This window comes from Mercurialis annua, linkage group LG6, assembly GCF_937616625.2.
Source record: "Mercurialis annua linkage group LG6, ddMerAnnu1.2, whole genome shotgun sequence".
NCBI classification, from domain to species: domain Eukaryota; kingdom Viridiplantae; phylum Streptophyta; class Magnoliopsida; order Malpighiales; family Euphorbiaceae; genus Mercurialis; species Mercurialis annua.
This window is the reverse complement of record NC_065575.1, coordinates 45,848,029-45,873,505: the sequence shown is the minus strand read 5'-3', so window position 1 is coordinate 45,873,505 and position 25,477 is coordinate 45,848,029. Positions and strand designations below refer to the sequence as shown.

Below are 25,477 nucleotides of genomic sequence, written 5' to 3'. Positions count from 1 at the left end.
TATAAAATTCTCAATTTTACCAAATTCAATAATTACAACCATTCCTCAATTTTTTTACTATATATAGATAAATAAAAATAAAATAGAATTTCAAAAGTACAGAAGTGACCCCATCTGAATAATTAGACTGATTAACTGTTACATGTTCCATCATGACTGAACCAGCTTCAGATTTACATTCAAATCAGAGAAGTAAAATCAAAATTATATTGCCTTTACACATGCATACATGTATCTTGCCCAAAATCTTACACTAACTAAATTGCCAACTGAAATTTCTGCCCAGCACCATAAACTCTTGTTCAGTTCTACTCAAACTTTGGCTCCTTTTTAACCCAAAAGCTTCGAGCTTCATCATCTGTCACCTCACTGATTAAGAAAAACAACACAGAAACGGATTATTGGCTACTTATACCAAAGCATTTCCAGATAAATATAGGAAACTTGAGAAAGAAGGAAAAGGAACCTGTCTATGGATTCTGACTTGGGTATCAATATGAGCTCTTTTGACACAAGAAATTCTATGAATTTGTCAAGTTTTTTCTCGTGGCAGAATTTGACAAGATCACGGAGTAAGTCATTGAATTCTTTTGGTTCCTGCCACAAGAAGAAACCCCATAATTTAAGCTAGCTGTTAGTGGTCTTGCTCTAGCGATTAACTGTCAAATAGCAGAACTAGATCAACCTAGTCTTAGAAGGAAACTGTTGCACAAGAGCGCCACATATATAACCTTTCTAGTCTGTTCCAATGTACAATTCACCAAATATAGGAACCAAATAATGTATTAAAAATGACATCACTATATCTGCTTGTATCAAGGTATAATTTTCTTGTGTGCTGAATAAGATTGGAAGTAATGCATAAAAGAACAGCTGAAGTTGTAATATTTGTAAGATTGCAAGTCTAGAAAGATAAAAGAGACATACTTGCTCAAGGATGCAACCTCTACGGAGGGCAACCAAGCATTCCAGTGTTTTGGTAAAATCATCATCTTCGTGCATTTTCTCCACAATGCTGAATATCTGCTCTTTCATGCCTTTAATAGCTTTACTGACCCAATTGGGGTCGTCTCTGCGGGACATCATGGCTTCAAAATCTTGGACTGGAGTTGAATTCCCAATTTGCTCGACATTGCTCTCAGCATGCTTGATAGCCAAAGCATTTGACGAATCACCAAGACCCATTTCATCATCTGAGCCAGAAGGCTTCTCTCGCAGCAATCGCCTACTTGGCTTCTTTAGCTGCAAGCCGGATCACATTCATCAATAACAATGGCAATCTTGGCAGCATGATGCATGATCATGATTATGCATAAAGCTAAATGGTAATGACCTTTGGATTCTGCTTGACTTCAAAGCTTTTACAGAATGCATCAATAACAGACTTGTTTTCCAAAATAAGTTCTGGATCAGGTTCAGTTATTGTCTTGAGAGTTCTGTCTAGTGGAGGTACCGCTGCATCTGGGTGCTTTGATTTTACTTCGAGATGATGATAAAAACGCTGAAAATCATAATATCGCTATAAGTTTCCTTCAGAAAACCCCTCACTTCGGGAAAGATTAACATGTAAAAGCTGCTAGCAATAGCTTTTTCAAGATTGTTTTAGCAGTTCTTCCAAAAAAATCTCGACTTTAATGAGAGTAGCACATGAGGCCCAGTTTATTAATAAATAGGAATAAAAGAAACAACCAACATCATGAGATGAACTTTAACACTTAAGTAAATAAGCACAGCAGCACATTTCTGGATCTATGAACATTTATTTATCAATATTTACCTCCAGAATAGGATTTGGGGTGAATTCAGGCCGAAGAATTTCCTCTTTGCCAGGTGGTGCAAGGTCGAGTGCCATTACAAGTTCATCTGCTGCCGCTTGCTGTTGCTCGCTCGGCTGCCATGGGGCTGGAAAATTGCTGAAAGAAGGAAACTGAAATTCTCGGACATCCTCAGCAAAAGGAAGCACGTTGAAGAAAAAAGAATCTGGCTGCCCAGTGAAACAAGAAAATTGACATGAAATTAAACCAATGCAATCGATGAAAGCAAAATATACAAACAAATGTGGGGAAACTAAATTTATTCAGATTAAAACCTACAATCTTATCCTTCTCAGATAGGTTGGGTGTTAAAACTCCCACAACAACACTCCTCTGCCCTTGTTTCCAAACACATCGCACAATCGCAACCTTACTCGTCTCCTTCATTGCTCTTGCTAAGGCAGAAACAGCAACTGTAGCCCTCATATTCCCCGGTTCAGGAATAAACACGTTGACATCTTTCATATAATATTGTCTTGGAGATTAACATGCATGTCAGAATAAAAGAAAAACAGAAGACCATGAGTTAATTTTAGATCACATTGATTGAAACCAAAGAAGATAAACTTACCGCAATATGTTTGAAGCATCAGTAAAACCAAGAAGCTTCACACTCTTTTCTGGTTTAAACTTGACAGCTTCCAACTCATCAGATGATATAGGAATTACTTGTGGTCCATATCGAAAACCCTTGATTCTTTGGTCCGGTGGTACAACCTTATTTGGATCATCAGTACTTTTGTACTCGTAATCTACTTTGATTTCATGTGTAGCATATTTATCAGTTGGAGGCGCTTTATCTGAGTATTTTTTTAAAGTTGGAAGCTTCTCTTCAGAGGTTTTCTTATAGACCCATACCTAATTAAAAAATAATTGATAAGAAGATAAGCCAGTCTCTATATTGCATTTTAGAAACACAGATTGCAGATCTAATAAGTCCAGAGTGGAACATAGAAAAAAATACAAAGTCAATATGCAAATCACGAGAGTTGTTCATGAAGATTTATACCACCCTGAGGATAAGGATGAAATGCCACAGCATGCATGATGGCAAGAATGAAAGCAAAACAAGATTCAGTTACTGTGGCATACTCAAGTGAGGCTTATGATTTCAGTTTGTCAGCACACAGAGTGAGACTTGAACCAATAAGACCTTTCAAAACCATGGACCCCTGATCAGGTATAAATTACTAAAATCATCAGCTTATTAACACAAAGCCTTAGTAAGCCCAACCATAAACGTCTGGCAGTGCCTAGTGGTGGCTTTGATGCCAGAAACCGAGTTTCTAACTACCAAAAAAAAATTATGTGCCTGATGTTTAATGAGTACTCCAGTCCAAAACAACAGCTTGGAGCTCCAAACAGGGTTCAAGATTTTGACAGATAAAGTGAAGATAAATCCTCCATGAGGCAAGACATAACCACAACTAACATTGGACATCTAATGATGCTATGTCAAATTGATGAGCGATTCCCACACAAACTGAAGTTGTAAGTATAGCAACTTCTATAGTTTATCAGTTTGATGTCATGTACCGAGTACTACCGAGACAAAAGCATAGATGAATCATGAAAAAGAAAATGAAAGAATCATTCGTCATTTGTAAAAACTACAACAGTGGTCAATGTCACAGATGAGCTTGATACTGGTTAAAAATTAATCTCACCTTAATATTCAATTGGGGACTGATTTCAAGGTCACCCCTGAAAATTGTAACTGGAGTTGTCCTTCGAGTTCTAACCGCACCTAACAATGAAATTGGACTCTCGACATACACAGTCTTGGCTGATATTTTCTCTGAAAATAGATGCAACAAACGATCATTCTCATTTACAAATTTCTGATCTGTATCATTGCTCCATCTTGCCCGCACAACAATAGTTTCCATCTTCACTCCGTGTGCAGCCATTTGTGTAGCAATAGTGCTCACTTGATCTTCTTTGCTTCCTTCATAAGGATCTTTTATAGGGTTCTGTGCATCTGTTATAAGACAGAGACGCTTTTTCCCTTTGTTTGTCTTTTGATACTTCTTTATCATCATATCCATACCAACAACGATAGCATCAAGATCTACCATGTCAAGTGAAGGTACCAAATAATGGGAAATTAAGGGGCAAGTTATTAAGCAAACATCAGACCACTTAAACTAATTAATACTACTTGATTCAATTCAGAACGAATACAAGTTGGTAAAATCAAAGACAGAAAAAAGTAATATATATGACAATCTCAGAAATTAAAAGTTAAAAATGCACAATGTTATGATAACAGACTTAGAGCCTCCAAGTCCAAAAAAATTTGTTATCACTTCGACATAAGAATATATATAGAGCACATCACCAATCCAGGTGCATGAATAAAAGATACTCTTTGCAAGAGAGACAAAATTAGGTCTCATTGAGATGTATGATTAAAGCTCAAACAACATAATCACAACAATTCCCATAAGAAAAGCAGCGATAATGACTGAAAACAGATCTTACAATAAGCACAAGGAGCAATATACTCTGAAGCCGTGAGCACATAATGAAAAAATAACAATTGTAAAACATATGCACTTATAAGAAATGAATTTAATAACAAATTGCATATAAGTGGATACAGTCACCAGTAACAGTTCCTCGTGGGAGGTTTTGTAACGCGTCAACAATATCTCCATCAACAACCTTCATCTTTCGTAAAACCACAATATGCTCATATCCACCCACTTCTATCGTCAGCTCATTATCAGTTTCTGAGCATTTCATTAGAACATAGTTAACACAACAACCTAAAATGAAATATGCAATAACTGTAGAATTGCAGAAACTAGCAACCAGCCAAGCACACTTTTATTTATTTCAACTAAATTTGAACAAGTAATTCATTCGTAACAAGCTAAGCCGAAACCTACCTTCAGTTCCAAACAAGACGATCGCCACTTCATCAGTTTTGTTATAATTCAACTGCATATAATATTAAAGGAAGCAAATAAGCACAGCGAGAGAGACATCAATAACACAAAGAAGAGGATAGAGAATGATAAAAAAACAAAGAGAAATCAATAACGCGAAGAAATACCTTCTTCTGCACAAGCATCGAACAGAATCTTTCAACCGCAGGAAGAACATAGTGCATTGAAGGACCGACATCAAGCAACAAAATCAAGCTCTCCTGTTTCACCAAAAGTACAAAATATCAAATGTGATTCGAAATTGCAAGTCCAAACGAGTATTAGGAGAATAAATTTTCTTATTTAGCTTCCAATAACTATAAACTAAAAAAAATCGAATAAGAACTGCAAAACAATTCATGCACGTTAATTTACACAATTAAGTCAAAATGACTAACTAATTTAAACAAAAATTATATAATCTTCAAAAAAATGTCAAGATGATCGCAGAAAAATCCTAAACCCTAGACAAACCGATAGAAGTGAATACTGGATAAAAATGAGAAATCAACAATAGGAAATGTTATTTGCAAAAAATTGAAAAAAAAAAAAAAACAAGTCTCGACATAGAAGCACGAAAAAAATAACAGCTGAAGCGAGAAGAAAGTTACAGATGGTGTATTACCCTATTTCGAGCCATTGCAGTATTGCAGTTGCAGAGAGAATGCGCAAAAACTTCTTGTAGAAGCTGAGTATGATTCAGTGTACAGCACTCCTCTTCTTATTCCCGCCTCGGGTTAAGAAGAAACGAATCAAGTTACATAAATACCCTCACTTTCTAGTATTATTTACAGCAGTAAAAAAGTAAATGAAACGCCGCCGTTTACAACCGTCAAAACGGCGTTATCATACGTGGTTAAAAGGCGCCACGTGGGCTGCTGGTCGTAGATTATAAATAGGTCAACTAAAACTGATATTGTAGTTGAATTGAACTGTTGAAGAAGCAGAGAACGAAGAAGGAAAAAGAGAACAGCCTAAAGCTTTCGAAAATGGTTTCAATGGCAGCACCGGCAACAAATGCTTATTTTGGCTATGTATCCAAGGCTCGCATCTGTCAATACCAGAATTCTATACCGCGCCACAGACCCGTTCATTGCCGGCAGCAAACCGACGCCGGCGAGAATGAGAATAAACCAATCAGCGACCAAATTGCTCGAAGGTGAGGTTAACAGGCTAAGCTGCTTCTCTATCTTCCAGTCGAAGTTTCTGACTATTGTTTTGTCTAAATTTGAATTGAAGGGAGATTATACTGAGGAGCAGCGAGTTAGCTGTAATTGGAGCCATTTTCAATTTCAGGTTTGTTTCTGATTGTTTGGATTGAATTTCTCATTATAATCAAATCTGATAGAAAGGATAACGAATTAAATTTTTTAAATTTTTTATTGATGGATTTGCAGTGGTAAAAAACCTGAATATTTGGGTGTACAGAAGAATCAACAATCACTAGCTTTATGTCCGGCTACCAAAAATTGTATCTCTACTTCAGAAAATATTAGCGATCTTACTCATTATGCCCCACCTTGGTAAGCTTCATTTTTTTTGCTTTAAAATGAAAATTAACCAAAAAAAACAACAACCGATCGAGTCATGGAATATTTTTATGAAAAACTATTGAAAAAAAATGTGATTTTAACACGTGAAAAAGGTGTGGCCTCTGCATTTTTTTAATTAGTGGGGTGATAGTGCAACTGCCAACTACGATCTGTTAGTGACAAAGTGAGTTTTATTTTGATTTGTTTATTGTTTTTAGGAACTACAATGGAAATAGAAAGAAGCCTGTGAGTAAAGAAGTGGCAATGCAAGAGCTTCTTCAAGTGGTAAAAACCCGAACCGAACCAATTTTTTTGCTTGTTTTTTAAAAAAATCAAACCAGACCGAACTGGTCGATTCTGTTGGTTTTTTCAGTTTGGTTCGGTTTTTTTTGATGCTATTTGTACTAAGATTAAAGTGAAATTATTTTATGGACAACCGAACCAAAAATGGAAGCTACTTATACTGTCAAAGCGAGACGAATCGAATTTATCGGTTCATTTTTTGCACGCCCCTAAAATTGACTAGCTTGTAAAAAGAGTTGACAACTTCCTAGCTAAGGGTTTTGAATGTGGATGCCCTGAAATCAAGTTGCCTTTGTTAACAGATAGAATCAACAAAACCGGATAAGTTTACGCCAAGTATTGTAGAAGAGAATGAAAATTATGTTCATGTGGAATACCAAAGTCCGATTTTAGGGGTAAGTTTCAATTCATTACATATCATATTTGCTGCGAGGGAATTGTTACTATTGGGCATAAATGTGATACTAATCCGGATATAGTTCGAAACAGTTGGTGGATGATGTTGAGTTCTGGTTTCCTCCAGGCAATAACTCGATCGTCGAGTATAGATCTGCTTCGCGGTTGGGTAATTTCGACTTTGACTACAATAGAAAGAGAATCAAGGTAAGGCTTTGCTAGCAATTGGTGTTTAATTCCTTCAAAACTATTTGGTCGTTTGCTTGATCTCCCATTCCATTCGTTACAGACATTGCGAGAAGAATTGGAGAAAAAAGGGTGGGCTTCTGCTGACAGATTCTGAAGATAACAGAATAGAACAGACTAGTCAAGAGCTGATAGTTGCTGACTTTATGCTGTAAATCTCTCATTTTGTTGAGCAATGAAATTCAAAATACAAACACATTGATTCGATCAGTCTTTATTCCTTTATGTAAATTATAGATAAATAAAAGAACAGAAGCAAACTTTAAATTACGTTATTACAAGTCAACAGCATTTCCCAATACATGAAGTGTAGTACTAATTCTACAACCAGGAAATAAACTAGTCGGAATGAACCCGTTTAAAGGTTACAAGCCAACACGGATCAAGATGAAAATGCTCGGAAGACGATCAATTCCAGTAGAAACAAGTGAACTTTTGGGGTAGATCAATCTTTTCTAAGTTCCATATGCTCACTTCGCATACACATAACAAATTTGCGCGCGGATGAGTCTCCTTCAACTAGCATTCTTACAGTGTATATATCCTTCTCAGTTGCAGATGCAAAAACAGTTTTCACCAAATCAACAGCTTCTGCTTCTGAAAGTGGAGTTACTGCATCCTGCATTGGTAAAACTATTTTAAGACAAATATTGAAGATTTTCAAGTCCATAAAATTTGTCAAAAAAAAAGTCCATTAAATCTGAATTCGTAAGCGATTTGCACATACGACGTCGTTTTTGTTTAAGATAACTGAGGCTTAATTTGGGCTGGCTCAAACCATGACAGCCCAATAAAAGCGTGTTGAGATAATTGGGCTCTATATGTAGCTCAAACACCATCATTCGTATCTGTCGCTAGATGATCAATTGTCGTCAAATGTTTTTGTAAAGTGTGCGAAACTATTTAACGACGAATAAACTATTCTCCGCGACTTATAACTAGTTGTCATTTCTTTCGCACTTTTTTTATTTAAGCACATTTTATCAAAAGTGGCATCTGGCATTTTAATTTTTTCAAACTTTTCATTTTATATTTCAGTGTCGTTTTAAGTGTTTTTTCCGTTAAACACGATGTCATTTTGACCGTTTCGAATGACTAAAACGATATCAAATAAGGCATTTAGACTATAAAATGCCAAGAGCAGTTATGTAATTTTGATTTTGATTTTGTAAGACGGTCTGCGGACAAGACTTTGTTTCTTACTCTATTTCAGGTTATTAAAAACGGTTAATACCCTTTATAAATTCATACACTTGTAAGTTGTAACTACTTGATCCTAATTGAAGATTATTGCGATTGTCAAAATAAAAAAGACTAAAATGCCAAAAATGAAAGATTGGATTTTTTATGCCAAAAAATAAAAAGTTTGGATGTGGAGTGCCACGTTTAGTAAAGTATGTTTAAATCGAAAAAAACGTGAGAAGTGAAAAAAAAAATTATGACAATAACCCTTGTTTTTTTTATATAGAAATAACCATCCATTCAGTTCATAATTAAATGCAAACTTCTTAATGAGAAAAAAAAAACATTTTCTATAATAAAAGGAAGATAAAACTTTCATACTATTAAAATAATTTACTACAGCCAATAAAAGACCAAATAAAATTATTATAGGGATTGAGCATTTTGTATATCTATGTATTTTTTATGATTTTTTTGTTGTTTTTTTTTTGAGAGAAATAAAAAGTTCTATTAATCAAAAGCTGATTGATCAGCCAGTACATAGAATTTGATAATCGGAGGGACATGCCCCAACCAATTAGATAAACTAAAGTAGTCATATACTATCACATGAGATTTTCTATCGTAATTAAAACAACATATATGCATCTCAATTAAGCTAAAGTAGTCATGTGCTATCAAACTGATAATATTACAAAGCAAATAGTTGTTGTTGAAGGCATCCATTACAACCTTTAAAATAAAGGGAATTAGATTAGCTTCGCTTGCCATGATAATACTAACTTTAATCGCACGACTGCTACAGCTAGCAGCTATAACTTCATCGTTAAAGTCCCTAATCACATCTTCCGTGACATATCTCTTCTCTTGAACATTAAAGACATCATCTATACCGACGCAAAATATACCGATATTTGGTGAAATCCGTCGTAAGATGGTGGCTCTAATTGTTTTAGAGATCCAAGCCGCTTGCATCGCAAAAAACAATTTCATCTCCAACGATGAAAAAAACTATTCTTAATTTTAATTAGAACAGATCTAATAAAATTAAGATACTAAGATAGAAAATAATTTCTAGATCTAGACCAAAATTGGCTAAGAAAGAAATTTTATTCAAAATTAAAGACAAAAACTATGAAAAAGGCTAAAGAACTGAATTTGAGAGACTGGGGAGGTGATTTTTGGCCAATAATGACCAAAAACCACCTCCCAAATGAACAAAAAAGAAAAAAACTTACTAGGGTTTGAGAGGTTTATGATTTTTTTGTTGTTAAATCTATTTAATCATTTTCATCATTGCATTGAAATGATAATAATTCATTCAGGGATGGTAAATTTTGAAAAATATAAGCCTAATTGACTAATTGATGACATATTAGGACAAACATTCCACAAAAGTGAAGAAAATTAAAAAAGATGCTGAAATTGAAGATTAGTGACCTAATCATGTGCACGTCATTTACAAATCAAGCCTTTTTAGAAATAAAATTCAATTGTTTCTGATTTTACCATCTTACCTAACCTAATTGACTATGCTTTCTGTAAAGTATAAAGTCAGTAATCCATAAGAAAACGTTAATATATTAATAGCCTATGAACTATCTCCCTGCAGAAATGTATTTTAATTGCAAAATGCCAAGATCTTTTTCTAAACATTTTAAATTAATTAAAAGATGTAATTTTTTCTCAGTTAATGGTTCTGATGTCAGGTTTAAGTTGACTTGATATATGTGTCAAATCTCTAAGGACATTTTCTGGTGGTTAAGTATCCATAAATCATTTCTTCAAAAAAAAGGATCCATAAATCACAAATTTTATGTCAACAAAACTTCTAACCAGAAATTGAAGGAAATATACATTGAATTGAAATTTATACTTTTATAAAATCATAAAATCAATCTAATACAAATTAATTGTTCAAGCAATAAAGAGAAACTTAATATATAACCAAATATTTTATTTACATTGAGAGCAGAACACAAACAAATTGGTCAAGCAAGTATAAATTGAATTAGAATTTATAATGAATCTATTTACATTGAGCATGTGATTGTTATCAAATTTATTGAGCTATTATCACATTTTAGTAACAATAATCAACAAATTTAGATCAATTTAGCTAGAAATTATACAGAAACATCTGAAAAAGATTACAAAAGGGAAATAAGCTCAAATTCAACATTTTTATCTACAATGCATGCATGAGATACAACAAACTAAGACATTTATCTCTAATCATAATACTAAAAATTACACATGTTGAGGAGAAAATGCAATAAATAAATAAAAACTACTAAATCTTGGGTAAATTTTTTTGCGATTACAAAACTATAGATCTTATAGATAACTGTCATCATCATTTTATTTGTTACATTTTGATAACTGAACTTCACTTTTACATCACCGGAAAGTTACTAAAAGTCAAAAATTATTTATATAACAATGAAAAATTATTTACATAAACAATTTTTGGCATGAGTTACTATATATGGTAACCTCCCGTTAATGTAAAAATAAAATCTCGGTTTCCAAAATAAAACGATGACAATCGTTGTATAAAAAAACTACAGTTCACTAACCGCATAATCCACTAAATCTCGTTAAGCCACTCTTCTCTCCATTTCTGATTCACCTTTGCTATAAAATCTTCTATTCTCCTCTCCAAATTTTCATTCTCATCTTCCCTATTATATGCTTCTACTATACCATTATCATATTCTTTATAGTCCTCAACTAATTCTTCTTTCTTGATGATCAAGTTATTCATTTCATACACCAAAGAAAATGAAGGAAAAAACATGTCAAGCTCATCACCTGCAGTACAAGTAGAAGAATTTGTATTGTTTTTGTATCCATCTCTTTGAAGAGAGATGGTGATGATGATAAAGCTAAGCATGAAAAACAATAGTACGCCGCCGCTAGGTTTTCGCGTTATTATTACAACCATGAAATCATACACAAAATTGTCATATTTTTTATCCGAGAGTGGTGATGAGATGAGCCAAAGACAGAAAATAATCAGAAGAAGAAGAGGGAAAATTAGAGTAGAAAAGAGATAGTAGGATACAAGTGTGAGCACTTTTCTAGTCTTCATGCTTAATTGGGTTAATGTTTTTTGCTATCTCAAGTTGGTAGTGTAGAAGAAAGATAGTGTATGGCCTTTTTAATAGATAAACTCAATCATCCAAAAATATCCCACTTTTTTTTATTTTCTTCGTTTATGGTATCATTTTTTAAAATTTTCAATTTCGACCTGTTTTTCAATTTTTATTTTTAATTATAACCATTTGTTCAAATTAGAGTGGAAAAGAAATTAATATGTCTTTTATATTGTTCCAATCTGTATTTTTGTAGTAAACAAATTTCAAACATAAAACAATATCAATAGTATATTTGAGTCTTTGACCACTTCAATTTAAACAAATGGTTATAGATGAAACTTGAAATTTAAAAATGGGTGAAAATTAAGAATATTGAAAGATGAGATTATAAACGTAAAAAGTCCAAAAGAGAGGTACTTTTGAATAATTAAACCTATTGAAAATGTAGTTACACAATAGAAAGAGTATTACCAAGAAAGTTGCTAAAGTCGACTGTGGACCTAGCTAATGCCAAATATACTTATTTAATGTACACAATAATATTTAGGAAACTTACTATTGTCCCCCCCTTCTCTTTGAAAATCATTCAATAAACTTTTCATTTATCTAGTTTTTTTTTATCAAATTTCTTTGTTATGAAATTTTCTTTTCTTGGTGTACATTTTTGTTGGTTGATTGTGGTGGTTTGCATGTATAGATTTTTGGTTTGATAAAAAAAATATAGTTATTTTTCAACTTACATATTGCATATATTTAGCTGACCAAGATTTTTAAAATTTAATCAAAGGTAAATTTTGTTAGCATATCAACTAATGTTGTGGTTCATTCGTAGATCAAGTAGCAGTTTTATGTCTTGTGTCGCATTCCTAACTCTATTTGTAATGCTTTAAAGCTTGGTCTAATATAATATCTCCATTTTAAAAAAAAAACTGATCTTCAATTGTAATTGTTGATTTTATGAAAGCTTTACTTACACAGTTACTTACACTACTTTTAATTGGCTAATTATATTGTCAGTATATAATTTGTTATAGGACAGTTGCTAGCAAATTTTTTCACTAAAAAGATATTTTGTAATAGGGAAGTCAACTAATTCAAGAGAGTGAATTTGAGAACGAAAGAAACACATAAATCACAAGTCAAAACGAGTGAAGCAAGTCTTTTTTTTAATTACTCTTGCATGCCACTCAATTTGTCCTTGAAGTGGACATGTTAAATTTATGTTTTTTAAAATGTAAAAGGATTTCTTTTTAAAAGGAAAAATATAACCCACCACGGGTTGACTCAATTGATTACTGTTGTGAACAGTAAACATGTCACTTAAAAAAACTTAGGTTTTAATTTTATATCCCACAAAATAGTACTTATTGAAAGCATTTGTAAATGAGTTGTTAAAAGACTCTTATTAAGTGGGAGGTCCGGACAGTGGACTACCGAGGCTAGCTTTCCCGAAGATTTACCCAGATGGTCGGTCTCCGCCGGGATTCCCCCGTTGCCAAAAAAAATGTAAAAGGATTTGGTTCAAGGTTTCTGTTAAGAGTTCTTCAGGCAAAAGTGTTCTGCAAGAAACTGTCACTAAAAGAAAGCACCAACCAACATATAGTTCAAACAAACATTTTGTACCTATGACAGCCTAAAAACTCAAATTAGCTTAATAAATCAATCTGAAAATTGTGTCTACCCAAAGAACATTATATCCTGCCTGAACCTACTTCATGCCCTAAAAGCAATGATTCGATAAGCTTACAAATAACTGCGATAAGAGGAGCGCTACACACTCCTTGTAGAATATCCGGACCAAACAATTTAGTGAGTTAGAGATCTTGAGCTTCTTGACATGGTATATAGCGCCATTAACCTTCTGGTAAAGATATATTGATATCGGTTCCTGAATTTCTCATGTCATGCACTGGGTGCAGGGTCCAGTTTTCCCTTTGGAAGGGACTGGAATTTTGATGCCCGTGCCCATGTCCGAGCCCGTTACCGCCCATACTTTCATCTCGTTCTCTATTAGGAGCGGGTATAGGAACAGCTATAGCTTGGGTTGGTGTAATAGTAGCCGGCATCGCGTCCATCTTTACCTTCTTCGTTTTGTAGTCCTGGTGGTTGCCGGGGAGGAAACTGCCGACAACAACCTGGTTACGAAAAGATTAGGCAATTACAATAAGCCACGATCCATTTCTACTTTTGCAACTAACTGAAGCTAGACCATGTGCACCAATATTTCTTTCGGTTAGGTCGAAATTATTGTTCTCCTTGCAAAAAGTCAATATTTATCAGACAATTTAATTCCATTTAAATGGAACATCTTTATAAAGGGGGTTTCAGTTATGATATTAGATAAGTAACGGACACTTCAATCAATCAATGTTTCCCGTTTTAGAAACTTGGCGTTTCAAACACAAAACTTCATTTTCAGCATAGAAACCCTTAAAATAACATTGTTTTGTCATGTCCATGTCTAAATGTCCCGTTTGTAGTGGAAAATAGTAATTTTAACCTGGTGATAGTAATTATCACTACTAAATTTCGTAAGGCTAAATTAAAGAAGAAAAACTTACCTGCACAGGACTAGCAGCAACTAGAAGTCCAGCGACACCTCCTCCAACAACACGACCATCGGGGCTTGCCAAAGAGACGCTCATTCCACCTGATCTGCTCCTTGTTCCTTGACTCTCGGTAGGCATAAATGAACCAGATAATGAGAGTATTTCAAAGCGGCCCTATAAGAAAGAAATATTATGGGATTAGAACTTATGCAGCAACAAAACCTTATGCAGTTTAGATGTATACAGAGAATGAATTATAGTATTATATGCACTGAATAATCTAATTTAAAAAATTGAACCAATATAGAAATGCTTTATTCATCAGCACCAACCAGCAAATTTAAAAATGCTTTATTCTAAATCCACTTTTAACATTGAACTTAGAGGCAACTATAACAACACATTTATACTTTGAAAAACTTGTAACAAACTAATGATAATAAAAATCAGCCTTCATTTATTTACCGTTGCACTCATTTTAGACCAAGAGAATGAGCAAGTTTATTTTAAATATCACACCTCGTATGTCAAAGTACCCCCAGAAGAATCGGGCTGACGAAGAGTGACATTTGAAATTACTCCATTAGCTGATAGGATGCAAATTGCTCGAGGTCCTTGTTGCGAAAATGATATAACCTTCATTGTAACATCCTTAACAAAAGAAAATCATAGCAAAAGAATTTTAGTAAATGCTATGAAATAATTACTGAAGAATAGACATAGAACAAAGAAATGAGTGGCTTAAGAAACCTGTAAATTAGACATAAAACACAAAAGATCATTCATCGACGGAATTTGTACTTGCTCAAATGGTATTTGTTGCACTTATTGTTTAAGCAAATTTTTTTTTCCAAAGGGTGTTATATTATTTTTGTCACTCATCGAATTTCAGCAAACAGCTTCCGGTCTGTATAACAATTTTAATAGCTTTTAACTGAAACTCAAATCTCATTAGCTCTGTATCCAAGTGGAGTGTCCTAATTAAGACTATTACCAATTAATTGTAGTTGATAGTATCCTAAAGTTAATACAAAACAATTTCAGCAACTACCTTTGCAGTATCATTTCTTATATGACACAATTCACCAACACAGATTTTATCATGACAAAATTCATCAAAATTGAAAGTTAATGTTTAGATATCATTAAGTAAAAGAGTGGTGTTTCCTATCAGCATAATCAGAGTAAAAAATTGTATATTGAAATTAATACTTGATAAGCTAATAACCTCTACAATTTAATATTTTGACGGCCACAACTTGGCTAGCGAGTCAAATTCATAATTTCGATAAATTAACAAGATAATAATTTCTTTAATAAAATTAAATGCTCTTTCCTCTCATTTCTATTAAAATTATCAATTTACAAAAATTATAAATTTAAATTCATTGATTACGTTATTGTACTTATTTACATTAAATTTTCTAATTTACATTATCTGCATACTAAAACATAACTTTATTGTTACTATTTTTTCTTAAAATCTAAATCGGATTGAATCTCATCTCAAAAAGGTTTAATAACATCTAAAAGTTTTAGTGTTGATATCTCAAATTGCAAGAAAACTATGGAATGTCGTAGATGTTCTGAATGCTTGCTTACGTGTAAATGAATAAAAATGGTATGTCCCAACTATTTTGATTTATAGAGGTTACACAGAATCATTTTCCATATTAATCAACTTACCTCTCCAGCGTTGACAGTGATGACATGGGGAGTAAAATTTGTACCAACTGAACCACCTTCCACGTCACCTACAAGATAAGATCGAAGGACCTTAAATAAGTTAAAAGTTAGCATATAAAGTAAATAACTTCCTAATATAGACATTTTTAGTCTTTTATCCTGAAAGCAATCAAATCATAGAATAGTATCACTCGGTTCTCTTGCATGGTAACCCTATAAATCGCCAAATGGGATAACTATTCATTTTACACTTATATGATAGAAAAATAGCTTTATATAAAAACAATTTACTAATAAGTGGAAACAAATTTGAGACAGGATTTAGGCATGCAAAACATGAACATCACGCAAATGACCATTTCCTTCTCTAACTCAGTAGTTGTAACTTCCGCCTTTAAAGACTTCCAAATGATACAAAAGGGGTTTTAATGAATTAGGTCTAAAGTACACAAACTTCGACCAGAACTTATCTAATTTGAGATGGAAGCCACAACAATATTCTATATGAACCTACGGAGGTGTAAAACTGAAGTCCAAAGTTTTCATAAACTGCTGGAACATAAATAAACATCCTCGCTTTAGGATGAAATTCACACATTTTCGAGTCCATCAAAGCTCTAGATCCAAAGAGCGCCGGAGCTGGCAAACCGGTCAAATCATCAAGAAATAACTCAAACCAGAGTTCTAACCCACTATATTGTCCTACTTACATTCAAGATGATGTAGCCAAAACTCATTGTCAATGAATGAATACTTAACAAGTTTCATTCTGATTCTGTCACCAAAGCAAATTGCTTAAAATCATCAAAAGGCAGGACCAGAAAATGTTTGCCAGACAAGGAATCTCACTCTTACATCAACCCACAAAAAGCCCACCTTTCCAGTTTCAGAACCAGCATTATTTTTCCAAATTTAAACAAGTGCATCACCAAATTAAAGGTCCCACGTAAACTTTCAATAATAGCAATATATAAGTGACAGAATCTCCGAAAGAGCTTAGAATTCTTCTGACCAATTAAGAAACTGATTCCAAAACCCCAATTGCAGAGCTACAAAGCCAATTTACTATCAAAAAACAGAATCAATCATTAAGCATCATTAAAATAAGACCAAAAACTCGCCATTATAAGAATGTTTACCATCTCAATAACTAGCATGCACATTCCATACTAATTAACTAAAACACGCGCCAATTTGAATATTCGAAGACTTTAAAGAGCAAACAAAAGGTACCTGAATTCTCCATTCCCATTTTCTTGTACTTCTTTTTCTCATAGCTACCGGGCCAAACTTTACCAGGCTTTCCAGAAGAGAAATCTCCACCTGCTGGAGCTGAAGCTGAAATCGGCATTGGTGACAGCGGCCTAGCTACCGCCCCATCCGGTCCATATTTCCTAGGCCTACCTCTCTTCTTCTTTTCCGTTGATCCCGTCAATCCTACACTAACGGGTGACACACCCACCGGCGGGGAAACTGCAGCATTAAACTGGTTAGAGTTTTCAGCCCTCGGCGCTACATGATAAGCCGACGGAGCTTCAGCTCCTATCACTGTAACCCCTGAAGCTAATGCTTCTCTTGTCTCCATGCACAATTACTCAAAATCACTATAAATAAACCTAAAAACCAATTTTCACCAAATCTAGATTCTCATTCCACTATCTGCAACACAAAATAGAAATGCATCAAAATTGGAAATAATATATACAATTGAACCACTCCAATCTAAATAACAACATATTCCAAACAGAAAAATTAAGTGTTCACTCAATATTTCTAGAAGATCAACTTTTTGTAAAACTAAGAATTTATAATTACAAAAAGATCAACAAATTTAAGTGAATTTACAGTTAAATACTCAACATTACTTCAAAATCTTGAAAGATCAAAAACATAAAGTGAACCTAACATTCACTAACACATACATAAAACACCACAAAAATGTCCAGAAAACAACAATTAACTGTTATACACACTTAAAAATAAAAATATTTCACTTAAACTACAAACAAAAATCAAATTTCAACAGCAAAAAATTCAAAAAAAAAAAGATCATGAGCTGTACCAACAACTTCCAATGTCCAAGGAGCAGTTCTCAAGCTTTAACTGAAACAGTTAGGACATAAAAACTTAAACACATTTGCCTACTAAGGTTGCTCAAACTGTCCTAACCCCTCAATTCCCTTGATTTTCACTCTTAAAACTATTTTCTTTCTCAGAGAATTAAAAACAACTGTTTGTTTCCTGAGAAAAAAATTTCTCGAGAAAGTAGAATTCCCCTCAGTTAATTTCACTCTCTCTAGTTGTCTGGAAAACCACTGTCCGGTATTTTCCCTGTCTGAACAGAAAAACCACCGCAGAGAAATTGTAAAAATGAAAGTGAAAAAAAGTTATTTATTTATCAATTAAAAACAAAAATATCGCCTTAAAAACAACAAAAATAGTAATAATAATAATAATCAATGATTTGCTAGACCCGATAAATACAATTGATTTAAGAGAAATTTGACGTCCGTGATGAAGAAAATTGAAAATTGAAATTTAATTCTTAAGATATGGTTTGAACTTAACTTTAAAATAAAACTTACGAAATAAGTTAAATTAAAAAAGTAAATAGTAGCAGTAACTTTTTTGGTTTAAATTAAATTTTTGTTTTTATTATTTTTTTAAGTTTTAAAAGCTGCAAAGGAAGCGTTAGAGGGACCACTATTTTCTTGCCGCTGACCTGCTTTTTGTCTTTTTTGAACAAAATAAGAGATGAGATTTTAACATTTAGCATTGTTTTTGGTTAAAATTACAGGTTTGTGCCACTGTGAGTGAGCTGCCCATTTTTTCAAATAAGGAATACGTTTAAAAACTACTCTAATATGCAGATTACAGGCCATGGAATGCTCCCCACTAATGAAAAAATCATGTAAATTTTTAAATCTTGTTTTTGGAATTAATTAACTCGTAGTTAATTATTTTAATTAGTTAAAAGTTATTAACAACTGCAATGACCCTTTACTTTTGAATTAACGAGTGTTTATCTCATGTAACAATGATACACATTGTTATTTTTACAACAAATTAATGAGCATTTGCGATAGAAATTTTTATTTATTATTTATTTTTTCATAACGCCTTATTGGTTTGTTGTACGAATATCGTATCACAACCATTATCTTGGATTAATAGTTCATTCATTCATTGCATATATTGAAATAGGAGATGAAATACATTTGAGATGGATTAGCCAATGGATAAAATCTATCTATAAATAATGTTATCTATTATCTATATAAATTAAATTTATTATATTGATGATTAATTATTTTACATGATATACCATTTAGTAGTATAAAGAATGCACCATGAATAATATGATGTACTATAAATTATAATTTAAATTTTTTAAAGAATGTGTATCTCTTTTTTTGTATCAAACTGTCTATAAATTTTATACTCCACGCCAAAGTTAAAGAAAATCAATGGGAAAACTATTCTTTTATTTTTCAACTGTTGGAGTAATTTTTTTTAAAACTGCTCAATTTACGCTTTGATTTTGAGCTTATTTTTTGTCTGAACCAAATCACCAAATATTTTAATTTTTTTAAGAACTTGTGTGTAAATTCCGGTGTTTAGTGTTGACCAACTGACTCCTGACTTTTAATGAGGTGGATAAATCGTTTACATATGTCCGAGGTTCTATTTATGTCTTTCAGTTTCTTCTCCACCAGACCAAATATTTAATGGGCCCGACATTTTGACAACAAAATTAAATATGCCAACTAAGAATATCTTGTCTCCATCTTCACCAATCCAACCCACAATCAGACCACCTTAAACTAATCTTAATCTTCTCGCTAATCCTTCATTAATCAAACAATGGAGTATCTAAAACAGACTGCTAGTATGATTTTTTCTTAACATGGTGAACTCACATAAAATTTGAATGAAGATTTCAGACATATAATCTGAGTCACTGTAATAAACTTGCAAAACCACAAACATTGGTGGCCTCAGCATCACAACAGATTTCTTATCTGTCTGCTGCTGGATGTACATCACACTATTTAGTATTAAGTCAATCCAAATTGACCTCAAAAACAATCTCAAAAAAGAAAAAGAAAGTTTATAGTGTTTCATTTTTTTGCTTACATGTCATACTTGCAACAGTCTCTGTGTTTGTGCTTCAGGATAGGGAAGACCAGCTCTTAACTCTTCAAACGAGTATTCAATTTGCTCCACATCCAGAGTCTTTTTAGCTGTAGTAATTAGACCAGAAGAAACACAAGGTGTAGCTGGTGTTGATGCCATCAGCATTGGACCAGATGCTGTATTTGGAGTTGTCGGCACTAGAATTGGCTGTGTTTTTGGAGTCATTGTCACTTTATCTCTGCCTGGTGTCCGAATTGGTGTCTTGGTACAACAAGGATCACCCGATGTTTTACTGATTTGTGTATCTGCTGGGAAATTGGCTATGTTGGCCTTAGAATAAGACATTGTCACAGGAATCGGAGAGAGCGGTTTCCTGATGAAGTGTGATTCCGTTGGCCGGGTTTTTGCAGAGGATTGCTTCTTTACCACATGACCACCAATCTCTGAGCATCTCCTCCCTGTAGATTGTAATTCAACATTATACCAACAATTACTACACAGAAAACTGTCAATTTGTTACTGCTAAATTTGTGACGGACCGTCACATAATTTTATGATGGATTAGTGATGGAAAGTCAGAAAAAACATATGAGCGCTTTCCCTCACAATTCTGTCGCAAATCCTTAAAAATTCGTCATATATCCTTTACAATTCAGTCTTAATTTTAAGATGGACTTTTCAGTGTAAATTTGACTGTTTTTTCATATATAAAACAGAAGGGCGGATTTAATAAGTAACAGCATACCGAAGGTCTGAGATGCGAAGGCACCATACTGCTGATGACCTAGAGAGCTCTTCCGATTCATACTGTCGCCAATTTTATCGAGAGATAAGCTACTGGGAGCTGCTTTTTCAGCTTTAAAGTTCTGAAGAATTGCACCACCAAGAGAAAGTTTACGGTTACTTGCTACTCCTATTGATGCTCTAGAAGGCTTCCTTCCGCTCATTAATGGGCTTGGTTTCGCCCCAAAAATTGCTTCTTTCTCTGCCATCAGCTGCACCTGACGTTTCTTCTGATCCTAAAACATTGTATAAACAAAGAAGATTAGATTCTAAAACATGCGTCTGTGTGTTGGAATAACGAAGTGAAACAAGCTTCATACTCGTTGCCTTATTTTGTCTTGTTCTTTCTCTTTTCTTAGGTAGTTGTACTCTTCCAACCTAGAAAGAAGTCGTTCCTAAATATCAAAATAAAATCATCAAATTTGAACAAAGAAAAATCAAGATAATCCAAATATTGAAGCAAAACCATCAATTTAGATACTTATAGAAGTAAATTAAACAAACTTCTTACACCATCATATAAGAACTGATTTCCTCGTTCTTTCTCCCAAACTTTAATTTTTGAAGTCAGTGTCTCCACCAATGCTGCTTCATCACCAACCAAATCAGAAAAACTCACAAATGCTTCTAATTTATATATAATTTGAAGAACTTACTACTTTACTGCTTTATTCAGTTTGTAAATATTTGCAAAGGTATGTCTGATTTACTTGAAAACTGATCTGGGACTCAATTTTAAAATTTTATAGGACTATGCATGCTTAATCTAAATGAATCCACCTACATATAATAAAATGATCAAACAAGGAGTAAAGCAGCCTCATTTCAAAGCAAGGTTGAAGATGTTTGCATAACTATTATAAGAATAGTGGCAAGGCAATTTACCAGGAATTTTGTTAACAGCTGCGCGAGCTTTTTCGGCACGTTTCAAGATGATATGTGCACCTTTTCCAGCATTGTAGCGATTATCATTCTATAATAAAAAAAATAAGTGAGGAAATCTGGTCTGCAATTATGGATGTCTATGTATCACGGAAACGGAAACGGGAAACGGAAACGATACGAAACGGACACGGGGAAACGAAAGTTTTTCAAAATGAAGGACACGAAACGTGGGGGAAATGTGCAAATAACAAAAATATAGGGATATATTTATAAAAATATTATCTAAATATTTATGATAATTAACAAAATAATTCATTTTAATATACTAATATTTAAATTTTATAAATATATAAAAAAGTATAATATAATCCAACACAAATAAGTATATTTGATGTATTGTGGGTAATGCGAATGTAAAATTTATGGGTAACTAGTTAGATTTTTTTATTTGTGGGTAATAAATTTAATTTTTTTACAAATTTTTAATTTTTATTATTTACGGAAACGGCCCGAAACGTTTCGTACGGGTGTCCAAAAGTTTCCGGTTTCCGAAACGTTTCTGAAACGGGAAACGCAATTTTATCGAAGTTTCCGTGCTTCTTAGATGGATGTAGATTATATTTATCAATTGCAGAAAAATTGGCTTACCTTGTTATACTCTTCAAGCCAGCACTCTTCTTCACAAGCAGCAAACCACTTCTCCACCTTGTCAAGTATTTCCTTCCTACTAGAAGCTTCCTCTTTAACCTTTGCAATTTCATGTTCAATCTCTCCCAATAGATGCACAGGGTCCACAGCTCCTGAAACAAGATTTTACAAAATAGTAGGACAATCTTATAGTTGCTGACCTGCTTGGGAATTTATGTTCTTTTAATAATTTTAAGCAGGGTCAATAATAAAAGTTGCATCAAAAGTACAATGCCTTATAAGGAATTAGGTTTTGCACCTATGTAGCACCGACACAAATACGGGGCAACGGCACACTTGGACACGGACACAACAAAATGGTGTTATTTCAAGGTTTCCTATGTTAAAAATGAATTTCCATGTCCGAAACGCCAAGTTTTCAACATTTTTTGAATAAAGTGTCCGTGCAACTTAGATTTCCACCAACAAACAGACATGCATATTAAAGATATCAGTCATCTTATTTCTACAAAGCACATTTCTCCTTTGTGGGAAATCATCATTTAAACCTATACTTCTCATGAAATTCAGATTTAGGTCTCTAGTGTATCACATGGATAGTATTATGAATCTATAATTATTATCTGTTGTCACATGCTTGTGCAGTAATAAGTATATTTCCACAAACTCTTACCAGATGCCACAGCCTCAAATGAAAATTCTGGTGCAACAAGTGCTTCTGTAAATATATGCAAATTCCTGCAGATCTCTTCTAGTTCCAACCTCTTCTTAAGAACAATCTCTTTCACTTTACTTGATTTCAGTTGTTTCAGCCTCAACACTTCTTCCTCAACCTATACTCAATATATAGCATCTTAGCATGTGTTCATGCTTAACTCAGTTACTATGAATGAAGTAAAGAGTAAGTAATTTTAGCTTTTAGTCTCACTCTAATGGTGACTACTTACTTGGTTAATTAACTCCAGGGAGAGCACATTAGGCTCAGTAATTTCACACTCTGAAGCAGCCATACATTTAAGAACATTCAGAAACGCCATTTGCTCCTCCACTGGTGTATCCATCAAATCCCAAAGCTCCAAAAGAACACCTTCAAGATCTCTAAGCTGGTAGATTATAAAAAATTATATTGCCAACATTACATTAACATTTAGCCCCAATTAATGAAAAAACAGTTGGCTAAAAATAACCAACCTTCTTGATTCTCTGCAACTTGACACCTTGCAAGCTTTGTATCTCAGTAGTCAACCTCTCAATTTTACCATTAGTTATGTCATTCAATCCTTTAGATTCATCAAAATCAGGATGGATCTTGCGAATTACGTTTTTGAAATCCATACCAAGCACTGCACACAAGGAATTCAATGTCTCCGCAAGATCCAATACTTGCTTCAAACGATTGGCCTGCATAAACACAGTAAACCAGCATTGTCACCAAATTCCAAATGAGTGCTAACAGAAGATACAGAACGAGAAACCAAAACCTTTTCATTTTGAAGTTGCTGCAACTGATTCTGCAAGTTCATTAGTCTCCCTAGAGACAAATCAGTCTCATCATCAACAACCAACTCACGAAGATTATCTTGCGTAATACCGATAATCTCCTTCGAAATACGCTTTAATTCGTCTACAACATCGACAAATTGCCTTTTCCTTTCGTCTTTTCTCTTCCTCATTTCCTCTAATCTAGGATTAATCATTTGCAACTTTTCATTTAAATTCACACTAACCCTCAGTTCATCCTGTCATAAAATAAACACTAAAATTCAATCAAAAACTCACCAAAAACATTGAAATTGCGAACAATAATCTACACTTACTTCAACATGAAGCTCTCCTAATACAGACCGAATACGCTGAATTTCATCTTCAGCGTAATCAATTTGCCGTTGCAATTCAGATCTATAACCGTCCGCTTTCTCAACTTTTTCTTTATAAACCTGTAAACACTCTTGCTCAATTTCAAACAACATTTTATCTCGTTGCGCATCATTGTCTCCAACTTCATCCCATAATTTCTAATCACAACACACACAAAATCAACTAATTAAAATCAAGAACGCAATCTACCAAATTGAACACATTAAATTGAAAATAAACACAAAAAAACCTGTAATTCCAGTAGTAACAAGCCGCAGGTAGTTTCAACACTGGTGAACCGATCTTTGTGGCCGTTATACATGGCGAAGGGAAATTTTTGTTTATTTTTGTTTAAAACTGGAGTGTTGAGAATTTAAATAGTGTTGTGTTTGGGTAATTTGAAAAAGGAAAGGAGGGAGTTAGATGGAAGAAAAAGTAACGCTGGGGATTTTGAAAGATTTGAAGGAGGGAAATGGAATTAATGGAGTTGGAGCGGGAGGGACCGTTACATTGGAAAAGGGGCAATTATAATATTGTATCATTATAACTTTCACGCCTTCATCATTTGTTCGACTGGGGGATCGTTTTTTCCTTTTTGGCCAAATCTATATTTAGGTCCTTGTAGTTTTAAAATTTTATTTTTCTAATCTTTTTTCAAATTTTTGTCTTTATCTATTTCATGTACTTTATTTATTTTCAACCTCTAAATCATTATTTTTGGCGAAAAATGAGTGTGCATTACACTCGCCGTGAAACTCACGTGAGACCGAATTTAAATACTCCATCTGTCCCATTCTAATTGAGAAAATTTCCATTGCACATTGTTTATGAAATTTTAGTAAATTTATTTTTATATCCTCATATTATATTAAATACTTCACCACTTTTTAGAAAAATGCTTTTAAAATGCATTAATTGATGAGGGTAAAAGAAGAAACGTGGTGTGAAAAAAAAATTATAAATATAAGTTTTCAAATAGAATGGGACACTCAAAATAGAAAATTTAATCAATTAGAATGAGACGGAGGGAGTATCTTTATGTTAATCCATGAATGCCGATAAACTATTGTAACTAACCCTTTCTTCTTCTTTTTCATTCTACCGGGACAAAAAATATATCATAAATTAAAAATCGATCGCACATAACATTCAAATTTGCAACAGTCCAACAATCAGCAACTCAACAACGTGGCGTTCTCCTCTCCATCACGACATACAAGACCAGTTTTTTTAACAGGAGAAGGATTCTGACTGGGAGGGATCTTGCCCCCCTTTTGTCTTCTTCTTCCCTTGCACAAGCCCTTCTATCGCTCCTTGCTAGGGAGCGGCATGCCGGAAAAAAAAATGAGAAAAGGGTGTCGGAGCAGCTATTGTGGCTTGCGATTACTAACTGACACTAAATAGGGTAGAGATTAAGTTGGTGAA

The 25,477-nt window shown here is 33.6% G+C and overlaps 4 protein-coding genes across 4 annotated transcripts; 1 reads left to right on the top strand and 3 right to left on the bottom strand.

Moving 5' to 3' along the window:
• Window positions 1-97: 97 nt before the first annotated feature.
• Window positions 98-5,481, bottom strand: LOC126687034 (ATP-dependent DNA helicase 2 subunit KU80). The gene is made up of 12 exons (XM_050381380.2): window positions 5,373-5,481; window positions 4,876-4,968; window positions 4,709-4,760; window positions 4,418-4,549; window positions 3,482-3,885; window positions 2,386-2,672; window positions 2,094-2,289; window positions 1,778-1,984; window positions 1,334-1,501; window positions 928-1,242; window positions 467-597; window positions 98-369 (listed from the first exon to the last, which is right to left on the bottom strand). The coding sequence occupies exons 1-12, from the start codon at window positions 5,385-5,387 to the stop codon at window positions 309-311; spliced, it is 2,061 nt and encodes a 686-aa protein (XP_050237337.1). The 5' UTR covers window positions 5,388-5,481; the 3' UTR covers window positions 98-308.
• Window positions 5,482-5,680: 199 nt separating this feature from the next.
• On the top strand, window positions 5,681-7,494 carry LOC126687047 (uncharacterized). The gene is made up of 7 exons (XM_050381398.2): window positions 5,681-5,906; window positions 5,987-6,043; window positions 6,145-6,270; window positions 6,498-6,564; window positions 6,885-6,977; window positions 7,072-7,185; window positions 7,268-7,494. The coding sequence occupies exons 1-7, from the start codon at window positions 5,737-5,739 to the stop codon at window positions 7,319-7,321; spliced, it is 681 nt and encodes a 226-aa protein (XP_050237355.1). The 5' UTR covers window positions 5,681-5,736; the 3' UTR covers window positions 7,322-7,494.
• A 5,570-nt stretch (window positions 7,495-13,064) lies between these two features.
• LOC126687040 (AT-hook motif nuclear-localized protein 1-like) lies at window positions 13,065-18,249 on the bottom strand. Its single transcript, XM_050381391.1, has 6 exons — window positions 17,805-18,249; window positions 16,976-17,401; window positions 15,743-15,810; window positions 14,576-14,707; window positions 14,069-14,230; window positions 13,065-13,642 (listed from the first exon to the last, which is right to left on the bottom strand). The coding sequence occupies exons 2-6, from the start codon at window positions 17,325-17,327 to the stop codon at window positions 13,361-13,363; spliced, it is 996 nt and encodes a 331-aa protein (XP_050237348.1). The 5' UTR covers window positions 17,328-17,401; window positions 17,805-18,249; the 3' UTR covers window positions 13,065-13,360.
• Window positions 18,250-19,658: 1,409 nt separating this feature from the next.
• Window positions 19,659-24,602, bottom strand: LOC126687033 (65-kDa microtubule-associated protein 4). Its single transcript, XM_050381378.2, is given in 13 exon segments — window positions 19,659-19,900; window positions 19,902-20,337; window positions 20,625-20,898; window positions 20,983-21,057; window positions 21,174-21,247; window positions 21,548-21,635; window positions 22,196-22,347; window positions 22,869-23,028; window positions 23,143-23,298; window positions 23,387-23,596; window positions 23,677-23,934; window positions 24,013-24,210; window positions 24,303-24,602. Coding segments are annotated over 13 exon segments (2,178 nt in total). The 5' UTR covers window positions 24,375-24,602; the 3' UTR covers window positions 19,659-19,875.
• Between the last annotated feature and the right edge of the window lie 875 nt (window positions 24,603-25,477).